Source organism: Embiotoca jacksoni, unplaced genomic scaffold (genome assembly GCF_022577435.1).
Source record: "Embiotoca jacksoni isolate LCO1_2020_lvr unplaced genomic scaffold, fEmbJac1.0.p SCAF_27, whole genome shotgun sequence".
Classification (NCBI taxonomy): Eukaryota; Metazoa; Chordata; class Actinopteri; family Embiotocidae; genus Embiotoca; species Embiotoca jacksoni.
In genome coordinates, this window is record NW_027185378.1 from 475,885 (window position 1) to 488,513 (window position 12,629).

Genomic DNA, 12,629 nt, shown 5'->3' on the forward strand with positions numbered 1-12,629 from the left:
AACAGATTAAGATAAACGTTTTTGTCTCTGAACAGGAGACAGGAATGTAATGAAATATTGTGCGGAGTCAACTGCTGTGTGATGTCCAGCTGCAGCCTCACACTGAGGAATGCTAAATATTCTCAGCGCCTCGTCTGCGTGGGGATAAAGGACTCTAACGGAGCTCTGACAGCAAAAACGTGAAGGTTTACGTCCTACAGTCCTTGAGAAAGTCCAGCGCAGGTTAAAACTGTGGAAACAGAAGAAAGGAAGCCACCTCACATCTTCTTCAGAGCTCTGGCTGTTTCCTCGAAAGCCTCTCGTGGCTCGTTGGGAAGCGGGATCTTCAGGTCGGTGGGCTCCACCCCCCACACCTCGGTGGCATACTCTGTGATAGTTCTGTCGCTGGAGAACTTTCCGGTCGCAGCGATGTTCCTGATCACCATCTTCGTCCACTCTGTCGGGTTCTTCAAGACAAGAAACAACATGTTTTTAGATTTACTGTCACTGATAAAATCAGATCAGATAATCTATTAATCTAATAAACTAACATTAATCTAACCGTTATAATGATAATTTTAAGTGTTTGTATAATGATTATAGAAGCTAATTTGGGGCCTTAAACTAGTGCAGGACATTAATAAATGAACGTCTGTTATGTTAAAGCCAAACAGGAATGTCACAGCTGAATAACTTCTGTTATTTCACAGTAAACAGTGTTGTTAAATCTGGAGTCTGGTGAGACGTCCTGCTGCAGGCCGGATTGTACTGAGCATGCTCAGTGGGCAGACTGTGTGCACCACAGACTTCGACTGGCCAACCCGGATTACTTCTGGTTCCAAGTTCGGAATTTCTGCAGTCGCCATCTTTGTTTTTTGGAGCAGGAAGTGACCATATTTGGGCGAGCTGGGGGAAGAGCGGCGGTGGATCTGATTGGCAACCTGAGGACACCATGCCCCGACCACCACCGGCCTGTCAATCAAACAGACACGCCCCTAAACATACTGCTTTTTGATGCCTGATATCTGATTATTGCTATAGAAAGAGGTTTTTCTGAGCCAGCCCCTGGTGGCCATCAGTGGTATTGCCGTTTAAAGCAGACAGAAGCTTCATCCACTTTTATATACAGTCTAGGAGCCAATGACATCACTACCTGTTGACTGTAGTACTGTAAAAAATGTCCCCTCGGGGATTAATAAAGTAACTACCTAACCTAACCTAATTACTCTGACTCAGACAGGGAGACAAACATTCTGCACTGCAGGTTTAAATAAAATAAAATAAATAGACAGATAAAAACACGTGTGTCTAAGTCTGATCTCGAGGGTCTGAAGACATGATCGTGGTGTGTGTGACTGAAAAGTTACCTGATAGAGCTTGTTGACTTTTTCTTGGCTCTTCAAGTAGTCTTCAAAGTCAGCGAACACTTTGAAGCTGAGGAGAGACGGAGGACGAATAAATCAAGTAAATCACAGATTCTGACAACAACAGAAAGCCTAAAAACATTCCTCACCGGTCGTTTTTGAAGAGCATGTTGGTGAGGTCTTTGAACAGATCGGGATTTTTAGGGCTGAAGAATCCACTGGTGATCTGATCCATCACTTGTTTCAGCTCGGGGATCCTCTTGTAGTACGACATGGCGTCATACCTGCGAAACAACACGCCACAGGAACATTTAACAACATGACATCATCTCTAATAGATCTCAGAAACTGTAAAGGAACATTTAACTACATGACATCATCCATCAGAGATCAGAAATACATGTTACCCCTTCCTGTCGAGCTCAGCCACGTCCTCCACCCTCATGCCGAAGATGAAGAGGTTCTCCTCCCCCGCTTCCTCGGCCATCTCCACATTGGCTCCGTCCATGGTGCCGATGGTCAGAGCTCCGTTCAGCATGAACTTCATGTTTCCTGTTCCGGAGGCCTCGGTGCCGGCGGTGGAGATCTGCTCAGACAGGTCCGTGGCGGGGATCACTGAGGAGGAGTGGGTCGGTTAGAGATCATCTTCCCTTGTTGAATGGAGAGTATTATGGGATGGATGGTACCTTTCTCTGCCAGAGACACTCGGTAGTTCTCCAGGAAGATCACCTTCAGCTTGTTGCCCACCACCGGGTCGTTGTTCACCACCTCACCCACCGAGGTGATCAGCTTGATGATCATCTTTGCCATGTGGTACCCAGGGGCGGCCTGCAGGGGGAGACAGAGGACCACTCACTGTCAAACTAACCTGCTGCTGCTCTTCAGCCTTGTCAGGTGTGACCATAGATTTATATATTCAGTCTGTGGTCAGGTGTGCTGAGGCCTAGCTCTCACCTTCCCACCGATGATCACTGTCCGAGGGACGAACGGAGCCGTTGGGTTCTTCCTGATTCCTTAGAGGAGACAAACAAGGACAATATGAGGGATGAAGTTTAATAAAAACAAAATATAAACAGATTAAATCTAAAGTTTGATCTCTGAAATCACTGCGATCAAATAATCTGGTTCTGTTCCCAGTCTTTATGGTAAGCTAACCTGCTGCAGCTACCTATTTAATGCACACATGTGAGTCTTCTCTGAGCTTCATTCAGTCTGAGAGCTGCTCTGATTGTGTCTGATATTATTCTGTGACTGTGGGGAACATTTTCAATTCAGTGAACATCACCAACATGTTGTTCACCGCCGGGTAAATTCACCGGTTCTGACTGAACCTGTTGGAGTAGATCTGTTTGGAGGATCGTCTCACCAGGAGGTCAGACTATCGTCACTCAGAGTCAGACTGATGAGAGCTTGCGTTACGTACGGTTGTACATGGCGATGATGTGCAGGCAGTTGAGCAACTGCCTCTTGTACTCGTGGATTCTCTTGACGTGCACGTCGAACATGGAGGATGGGTTGATCTGGACCCGGTACTCTTTCTCCAGGTACTGGGCAAACTTCAGCTTGTTGTCCTGCAAAAGCATCAGAAACATGAGAGCGGGGGAGGGGGGAGGTTGAAGGGTGAGTGGGGGGGGGGGGGGGTGCTGAGTCACAGGTGAGTTCTGTTGAAACACGTTCTCAATTTAAATCTGCAGAATGAACCGTTGCTCCTTCAGAGAGCATGCTGGGGCGTGAAGAATAACAATAATAAAATACAGATTCATGATGCAACATGAAGATCAAACATGGTTGTCTGTGTCTCAACTCATCTCTGTTCTCTCGTCACTTCCTGTCAGTTCATCTGCAGGAACACGTCTGCAATGAATGACATTATTGCAGATGATGATGATGCAACAATGTGAAACAGCATCTCCTCCCTGACACACTGCAACAGCAGCTCCTTTACTCAGGAGTTTCACTGCAGTGATTTTAGTCCGGAGGTTGTTCAAAGTAGGGGTTAGGGCTTCCAAATGGTCGCCAGATTAATCAAAAGGGGCTGTGAACTCTCAGAATGAAAAGAAGAATACAGTTCTTCTCTAAAATGTTTTATAATCTCCTCTCTTCCGACCTGAAAGGCTTCAGGTTCATCTTTTACATTTAGAGTTTCTTTTTAATACAAAATGTGAATCTGAACAGACCCAGTGATCATAGCAGTGGATCATAAAGTCCTCTACCTGTTTGATCTTGGACACGTCTCTGATTAAGGCTGCGTCGTCCACGAAGTCGTTGAGTTTCTCCAGCTGACTGAGGTCCTTCACGTAATCCTCCCCGATGACCTGGAGGACGGTGAAGGGGACAGTGAGACAGTGAGACGAGTGAGACAGCGATGACATCCTGACAATCTGACAGAGGACAGGAGGTTCTCCCAGGATCAGACTGTGTGTCTACAGATTGTATGTCTGTAGACTGTATGTCTGTAAACTGTGTGTCTGTAGATTGTGCGTCTGTAGATTGTGCATCTGTAGATTGTATGTCTACAGATTGTGTGTCTACACATTGTGTGTCTATAGATTGTGTGTCTGTAGATTGTGCGTGTACAGATTGTATGTCTACAGATTGTATGTGTAAAAATTGTGCGTCTGTAGATTGTGTCTGTAGATTGTGCGTTTACAGATTGTGTGTCTACAGATTGTGTGTTTACAGATTGTGCATCTGTAGACTGTGTCTACAGATTGTGTGTCTGTAGACTGTGTGTCTACAGATTGTGTGTCAGTAGATTGTGTGTCTACAGATTATATGTCTCTGTAGGTTGTGTGTCTGATTGGTGCAGCTCACTCCAACCTCAGCGATTAGCTCAGCCAGTCCGGGGTTACACAGCAGCAGCCAGCGTCTGGGAGTGATGCCGTTGGTTTTGTTCTGAAACTTCCCCGGCTCCAGTTCACTGAAGTCACGGAACCTGCAGCAGGAAGGAGGGAAACGTTTCAGAGGGACAAGAGAGTCATGGGTTAGAACCAGCTGACCGCTCCTTGATCACGTTCTGTCAATAAAGTTGAATTGTTTTGTTTAGTTTAATATAATTATATTTTTATTTGTATAGAAGTTGTATATAATGTGCATTAAAAATTTTTTTTATATTTAATATTTTTTACAACCTCTATTTTTTTAATTCTGTAATTTGTATTGCTTTGCCCTGTATCTGTATATGCTGCTGTAGCAAAAAAACATTTCCCGTAGCTGGATTGATAAATTATCTATCCATCTATCTATCTATATATCTAAACAGCACAGTTTTCCTTTCCACGATTTCCTTCCAAGTCTTAATTTGCCAGAAGGCTGGAAATGTTCCAACACTTTCAGATTCTTCACAACTTTCTGTTTAAGTTTCAGAGAAGTTCCTTCAAATATTCAGAGTTCAAGAGATAAAGTCAAACATCCTCGATGATCTCTGACTCGCTGATTAGCACATGCTAACAGGCTAAGATGCTAAGGATTAGCATGTTAGCATTTTAAAGTATGAACGGTGTTTGGATATATTTCCAAAGTTCCACTGGTTTCCATTCATTTGAACTTAAACATGTGCAGATGTATGTGTCACTAGAACCTGAATTTAATTATTCTTACTTGAATTTAATAGTATTTAACCTGAATACTTTTAAAGATTCTAAGTTTTGAAAGTTACATCTCCATCAGAGATTATTGGACGTCAATGCAGAAGTGAACTTTCATTATTTTCGGTAAAGACACGGAAATTACTCCGATATCCTTCACTGTTCCCTTCTGTGTGTTTCAGGTTCTGTGGGTGTGTGTGGTGTTTCTTCACTCAGTTGTTGTTCAGTGTGTGTGTGTGTGTGTGTGTGTGTGTGTGTGTGTGTGTAACGAGCTGATGATTCAATCCTGTGGTGATGAGTGGGTACATTCTCATGTAGCAACAAGTTTCTCAGAGAACTGTTTTCTGTCTGATGGTGAAATCTCTTGACAGGTAAACTGACCAGGTGTCTCTTCTTATTATCTCCTAATCTTTGATCTTAAAGGTCCGATTTAACTCTCATTAATATTATAAATATCTACTTTTAAACTCTTTTGAATGCATTTCATTGTCTTTATTTAGTTTTGATCTATTTTTACTTCTTTTTTCTCTATTTTCAGCTCTGACTGTTGTTTGAGTTTTAAATCTGTCCTCTACATTTTTGTCATCTCTGTCTTTTCGCTGCACCGGTCTCACATTGTTTTTTAAATTGTTTTTTTTTTTTTTTTTTTTTAGATCATTGGAATGTTTTAGTCTCAAGTGCGTCTGTCCGGTAACATCAGGCTTGTTTCAGTAATAGTTGTGCTAATGTTTAAAACGACCTCATGAGTGTTTTGGACTCCTGGTTCAGTAGTTTTGTGTTTTTTTTGTTGAGACTCACACATTGGTCTTGATGATGTTGGAGTGAATCTCTGCAACTCCGTTGACAGCGTGAGAGCCCACAATGCACAGGTGAGCCATGTTCACCCTCTTACAGCCGTCCTCTTCGATCAGAGACATCTTCCTCAGCTTGTCCGTGTCCTCTGGAAACCAAGCTGCGATCCCCTGCGGAGACAGACAGAGATGTGTCCTCAGGATGTCCTCTGCGTCAGTCAGAGAGAACAGAAACACCGGACAGGTGACGGCGTCCTACGTACGTCCAGGTGCACCTGGTTGATGTGGTAGATTATCTGCAGGTGTCGGGGGAGGAGCTTCTCCAGCAGCTCCACGGGCCAACGCTCCAGAGCCTCCGGGAGGACAGTGTGGTTGGTGTAGGCAAAGGTACGTCTGGTGAGGTCCCAGGCCTGCAGGGCGGAGGGGGGGTGGGGGGGATTTTATTCTTCGTCTCAGGTTTGTTTCCTGACCTTACAGACTCTGCTGCACATGAACATTATGTTTGATGTCTGAACGTCCTCCCCGTCCGTCCGTTTGTCTCACCGTGTCCCAGTCGAGCTTCTCGATGTCCACAAAGATCCTCATCAGCTCGGGGATGGCCATCGCCGGGTGGGTGTCATTCAGCTGGATGGCCACCTGAAAACACAACAACATGTTAGGTTAGGTTAGGTTAGGTAGTTACTTTATTAATCCCCGAGGGGAAATTTTTTCGCTACAGCAGCATACAGAAGCAATAAGATAATAATAGAATAATAGAAAAGCAATAAAATAGCAGTAAAATAGCAGTAAAATGTTGACCTTTGACCTCAATAACTGCTGCTGGAAACAAACACATAAAGTATGTTGTGAGGTGGATCTCTGCTCTGATATGAAACCTGCCACGCAGGTTTGTGACGAAACAACAAAAACATCTTGTTGCAATCGAAGCCATTGCTGATGACCAACGATCAAAGTTACGAAATGAAATGATGTGAAGTTTGGTAAAACACTTAACCTCAACTGAAACACACAAACACTGTACCACTTCTCCTTCATTCAGCAGAGGTCTGCCTCTGAGACTCACTTTGTCGGGGAAGCTCTCAAAGGAGGTGCGACCCGGGCTGCCCTTCTTGGTGGTCTTGAAGCGGCGGATGATGTCTTGGAGTGTGGCGGCCACCACGAAGTATTCCTGCTTCAGACGGAGCTCTTTCCCTTCAAAGAACTGCAGCAGATGGATGTGAGGAGACAGAAAAGAATGTTAGGAGTCATTAGAGAGGGGAATGATGCAGGATGCTCCTGCAGACTCATGCTAGTCATGCACATGATGCACATTATGGACATGATGCACATGATGCACATTATGGACATGATGCACATGATGCACATGATGCACATGATGGACATGATGCACATGATGCACATGATGCACATGATGTACACGATGGACACGATGGACACGATGCACACGATGCACATGATGGACATGATGCACATGATGGACATGATGCACATGATGCACATGATGGACATGATGCACATGATGCACATTATGGACATGATGGACATGATGCACATGATGGACATGATGGACATGATGCACATGATGCACACGATGCACATGATGGACATGATGCACATTATGGACATGATGCACATGATGGACATGATGCACATGATGCACATGATGCACATGATACACATGATGGACATGATGCACATGATGGACATGATGGACATGATGCACATGATGCACATGATGCACACGATGCACATGATGGACATGATGCACATTATGGACATGATGCACATGATGCACATTATGGACATGATGCACATGATGCACATGATGCACATGATGGACATGATGCACATGATGCACATGATGCACATGATGTACACGATGGACACGATGGACACGATGCACACGATGCACATGATGGACATGATGCACATGATGGACATGATGCACATGATGCACATGATGGACATGATGCACATGATGCACATTATGGACATGATGGACATGATGCACATGATGGACATGATGGACATGATGCACATGATGCACATGATGCACACGATGCACATGATGGACATGATGCACATTATGGACATGATGCACATGATGGACATGATGCACATGATGCACATGATGCACATGATACACATGATGCACATGATGGACATGATGGACATGATGCGCATTATGCAGATGATGCACATGATGCACATGATGCACATGATGCACATGATGAGCACGATACACATGATGGACATGATGCAGGTCCTGCATGGAGGACTCAGAGCTCTGATCTGTCCTGGACTTACGTTGTCGTTGGGGTAGAGCACTCTGGAGATGTTCTCTGCCAGGTTTCTGTCCAGAACCGCCTGGATATAATCTCCAACGTTAACTGCAGACACATCAGATCCTGTTTTATAAAGTTAAAATAAAATGTGCCGGACAGCAATTGATGCTGCACCACAGACTTGTTGCAGCAGCTTCCTGCTGTGTTGCAGCGTTTTTCTGTTGAAATGGAAGTGTGTTGTAAACGTGTGGTAAGTGTGTTGCCTGCAGCGCTCACAGTCTCTGAGGTTGAAGTCGTTGGGGGCGCGAGCCGACCACAGCCTCATGGTGTTCACTGTGTTGTTCATGTAGCCGGGGATGGGCGTGTCGTAGGGCATCGCCAGGACCACCTGACGGAGAGACAGACAGACAGAGGCAGAGACCGAAACAGAGACAGAGGGACAGAAACAGAGAGACAGAGTGAGACACAATGTCCTGCCTGTCTTTATATCTGTGTTATTAACCATTAAACAAATAAATAAAGATCTGCTGTCTCTCCTGTGTTTAACCCGATATAGAATCAGTACCTGCGTGTCGACCCATTTGGATCCATCCCTCGTCTCCTCCACTCGTCCGTAGAAGTGGACCGGCAGCATGTACTCGGGACGAGCCTTCTCCCAGGGGTTCCCGTGTCTCAGCCAATCATCTGCCTCCTCCACCTGCAGCAGGTCAGAGCAGTCAGGGGTCGGAGGTCCGAGGTCAACGACCTTATCTGATCTCTTTATTCTGATGCAAGAAACGAGGGACTTCCCCTCCCTGCAGGTTCATCCACCTCTGTTCATGGTTCTGGCTCAGTGACCAGGAGTCCATGTTTACTCTGACGCTCTGAACTGCAAACAGGCAGCAGCAATCAGATAGGCATAAATCTGCAGCTTCAGGATTCTTATCGATGTCATGTGAAATGTTTGTTTGGTTTAGTTGGTCTGAAACCAACGAGTCGCTGCCGGGACCTGAAAGAGGTCGACCAGGAGTGGATGGTATGTTAATGATCAGCTCGTCATCCAGTCTGACCTAATTCATCTGTCCTCGGCCCTCTCTGAGAGGGGAGGGCTGATTTTCAAAGTAAAAGATAAAAGAGGAACTCCGAGCTCTGCAGAGAGAAGCTTCACTTAAACTTTATTATGAATACTAGAAATAAAAAAAAGCTGTGTGTCACCTGCCAGCCGTCTCTGATCTTCTGGTTGAAGATCCCGTACTCATATCTGATGCCGTAACCATATGCTGCGAGGCCCAGTGTGGCCATCGAATCCAGGAAACAAGCTGAGAGCGGATAAAACACAGGGTCAGAGATGTATAACCGTTTAGGAGATAAATGAGAAATAAAGTAAAGTTTGTGCTGCAGGTTTGGATGTCTGAGAGTTTATTGTGTTGATGTTTGTTGGTGTTTTAGTATTTTTATTTTCAGTGTAAAAGTCTGTTTTTGTTTGCTGTAACTGTCCTCTCCTACCTGCCAGCCTGCCCAGCCCTCCGTTGCCCAGCCCAGCGTCCTCCTCCATCTCTTCCAGCTCCTCCATGTCCAGACCCAACTGGAGCACACATTAAACAACAGCTCAGTTATTCATGTGTGGTGTTGAACTTCCTGTTTGAGCATTGTGAGCCTCTCTGACCTGATAGATGGACTCGTCGCAGGCGTTCTGCAGCCCCAGGTTGATCATGGTGTTCTGAAGGGTCCGACCCATGTAGAACTCCAGAGACAGATAGTACACCCTCTGGACCGGAGGAGGAGGAACAGCATAAACATCACAAACATCATTCTTCATCACAAACATCACAAACATCACTCTTCATCACAAACATCACTCTTCATCACAAACATCACTCTTCTTCACAAACATCACTCTTCATCACAAACATCACTCTTCTTCACAAATATCACTCTTCATCACAAACATTACAAACATCACTCTTCATCACAAACATTACAAACATCACAAACATCATAAATATTACTCTTCATCATAAACATCACTCTTCATCACAAACATCACTCTTCTTCACAAACATCACTCTTCATCACAAACATTACTCTTCTTCACAAACATCACAAATATCACTTCATCACAAACATTACAAACATCACAAACATCATAAATATTACTCTTCATCACAAACATCACTTCATCACAAACATTACTCTTCTTCACAAACATCACTCTTCATCACAAACACCACTCTTCATCATAAACATCACAAATATCACTCTTCATCACAAACATTACAAACATCACAAAAATCACTCTTCATCACAAACATCATAAATATTACTCTTCATCATAAACATCACTCTTCATCACAAACATCACTCTTCTTCACAAACACCACTCTTCATCGCAAACACCACTCTTTGTCATAAACATCACAAATATCACTCTTCACAAACATTACAAACATCATAAATATTACTCTTCATCACAAACATCACTCTTCATCACAAACATCATAAACACCACTCTTCATTATAAACATAAACATTACTCTTCATCACAAACATCATTCGTCATCATAAACATCACAACATCTGCACACACTCATCTTAACCCATCAAGGTCTAAATATAATTACAGATTCAGGATTTAATTTGTCTGATTGTGCTTTAAAGGAGCAGGAAATGAATGAATCTGCGACATTTTGATGAACGGAGAGCTTTAAGAACAAGATGCAGCGATTCTTTTAAACTGAAAGGTTTTATGCAACCCTACAAAGTAAAAGAAAATCTTCTTTAAAGAATAAATCAGTGTTTTTCTTTGACAACAGACAGAAACCCCCTTTTATAAGACGGTCCTGTTCTTGTAGAGATAGCTGAACACTCAGACTGATTCTGACAGTTTCTACACTTCCACTGCAGCCTCAGTGATCTTTTACCTTTGGGTCTGCCTCGTAGTAGAACTGCTGGGTTCTGATCCACCTGCCCACCAGGTGGTCCCTCACAGTGTGTGCCAAGGCGAAGTAGTAATCCCTGGGGGTGGCGATGTTCCTGTCCTTCACCAGGGTGAAGTGCAGGTGGCGGTTGAAGCCCTTCTTCAGCTCGGCCACGTTCTCCACCCCCACGATGCCCCTGATGCTGATCTGCTTGCGTTTCTCCTGGTCGGTGAGAGGTTTCGCCATGCTGCCTGTCTCTCTCTCTCTGCGTGTCCGGGAAGAAGTGGAGCTCTGAGGTGTACGGGTGGAAGGTTTCAGGCAGAAGTCTCCTCCTCAGGGTGCTGCTCATTGGTCAGAGCAGGGGGAGGGTGTTTCCTCGTCCGGCCTCCGCTGAGCTGAACACAAACACTATCTGTATCAGCATGAATGGATCTCAGTCTGTAGGCTCACAGCACGTCTTGCATGGACCATCAACTACCTCACCAACAGACCGCAGTATGTGAGGCTTCACAGCTGTGTGTCTGAAGCACGGGGGTCCCACAGGGCACGGTGCTCTCCCCCCTTCCGTGTACACATCAGACTTCAGGTACAACACTGACAGCTGCCACATCCAGAAGTTCTCTGATGATACAGCTGTCGTTGGACGTGTATCAGAAGGGAACGATCTGGAGTACAGGTAGGCCATCGCTGACGTTGTCGACTGGTGTGATCTCAATCACTTCCGGATTAACGCCAATAAGACGAAGGAGATGGTGATTGATTTCCGCAGTAAGGCAACCCCAACTACACCGGTGAACATCCAGGGATTGGACAATGACATTGTGGACACATAAATTCCTGGGTGTTCACCTCAACAATAAACTGAACTGATCGGACAACACGGATGTCCTCTTCAAGAAGGGCCAGAGCCGACTCCATCTCCTGAGAAGACTGAGGTCCTTCGGAGTCTGCAGGACTCTGCTGAGGACATTCTACGACACCGTGGTGGTCTGTTGGGGCTGTGCAGGCACGGAGAAGGACAGGAGACGACTGAACAAGCTGATCCAAAGGGCTAGCTCTGTCCTGGACAATCCTCTGGACTCCATTGAGGAGGCGGGCAAGAGGAGGATTTTAGCCAAGCTGACATCGATCATGGATTTTTTTTTGTGTGTATATTTTGTGTGTGTGCGTATATTAATTCATTGGTCTTCCTTTTCTAAAAAAATTCTTTCAATCCATCTTATTTATTGTATACGTATTTGTAATTTTTTCTTATTGTGTGCACCTTTTTTTTCCTAACTGTGTTTCTATGCTGCTGTGACAACTAAATTTCTCCACTGTGGGATTAATAAAATCTTATCTAATATGTCTGTCTGTCTGTCTATCTGTCTATCTACAAACTCAATATGACAGCAGGTCTAAAATATATTCATAGTCCTAATGAACTCAATATGACAGCAGGTCTTATGATATTAATTTGAATTTCTATTAAACTCAGCATGTATGACAGGACAGACTGACAACACTCAAGAAAACTGTGGAGCAGTTTGAAGTCAAATGGAAATATTCTGGTAAAAGTACCTCAAAAGTTCTTCTTATCTGATGAGAAATAACTTTTTTTAACAAGTTTCTCCTGAAAGAGAAATAGAAATAGATAGCAATATATAGATGAATACATAGAGATAAAAAGAGATGTATAGAGATAGAAAGATATGTATAGAGGTAGATAGTGACAGAAAAATATGTA

General features: G+C 44.3%; 1 protein-coding gene across 2 annotated transcripts; it reads right to left on the reverse strand.

The window, feature by feature from the left end:
- Positions 1–169: 169 nt before the first annotated feature.
- On the reverse strand, positions 170–11,178 carry pygl (phosphorylase, glycogen, liver). Of its 2 annotated transcripts, none has more exons than XM_069160545.1 (20): positions 10,907–11,178; positions 9,652–9,753; positions 9,492–9,570; positions 9,201–9,304; positions 8,572–8,703; positions 8,283–8,394; positions 8,029–8,111; positions 6,785–6,922; positions 6,265–6,357; positions 5,985–6,131; positions 5,729–5,892; positions 4,164–4,278; positions 3,557–3,658; positions 2,767–2,914; positions 2,298–2,356; positions 2,030–2,171; positions 1,751–1,958; positions 1,493–1,627; positions 1,347–1,413; positions 170–446 (listed from the first exon to the last, which is right to left on the reverse strand). In XM_069160545.1, the coding sequence occupies exons 1-20, from the start codon at positions 11,147–11,149 to the stop codon at positions 258–260; spliced, it is 2,562 nt and encodes an 853-aa protein (XP_069016646.1). In that variant the 5' UTR covers positions 11,150–11,178; the 3' UTR covers positions 170–257. The 2 variants fall into 2 exon arrangements, with proteins under 2 accessions (XP_069016646.1, XP_069016645.1); XM_069160544.1 differs by lacking the exon at positions 170–446 and adding an exon at positions 474–951.
- Between the last annotated feature and the right edge of the window lie 1,451 nt (positions 11,179–12,629).

Bases quoted from the DNA above. Each gene is read 5' to 3' on its own strand.
- pygl (XM_069160544.1), bottom strand. From the start codon at position 11,149: ATGGCGAAACCTCTCACCGACCAGGAGAAACGCAAGCAGATCAGCATC. The intron at 6,132-6,264 runs GTGAGACAAACG...TCCGCCCTGCAG, and splicing joins AGAAGCTCGACTGGGACACG to GCCTGGGACCTCACCAGACG. The intron at 1,628-1,750 runs GTAACATGTATT...GTTGTTTCGCAG, and splicing joins GCTGAGCTCGACAGGAAGGG to GTATGACGCCATGTCGTACT.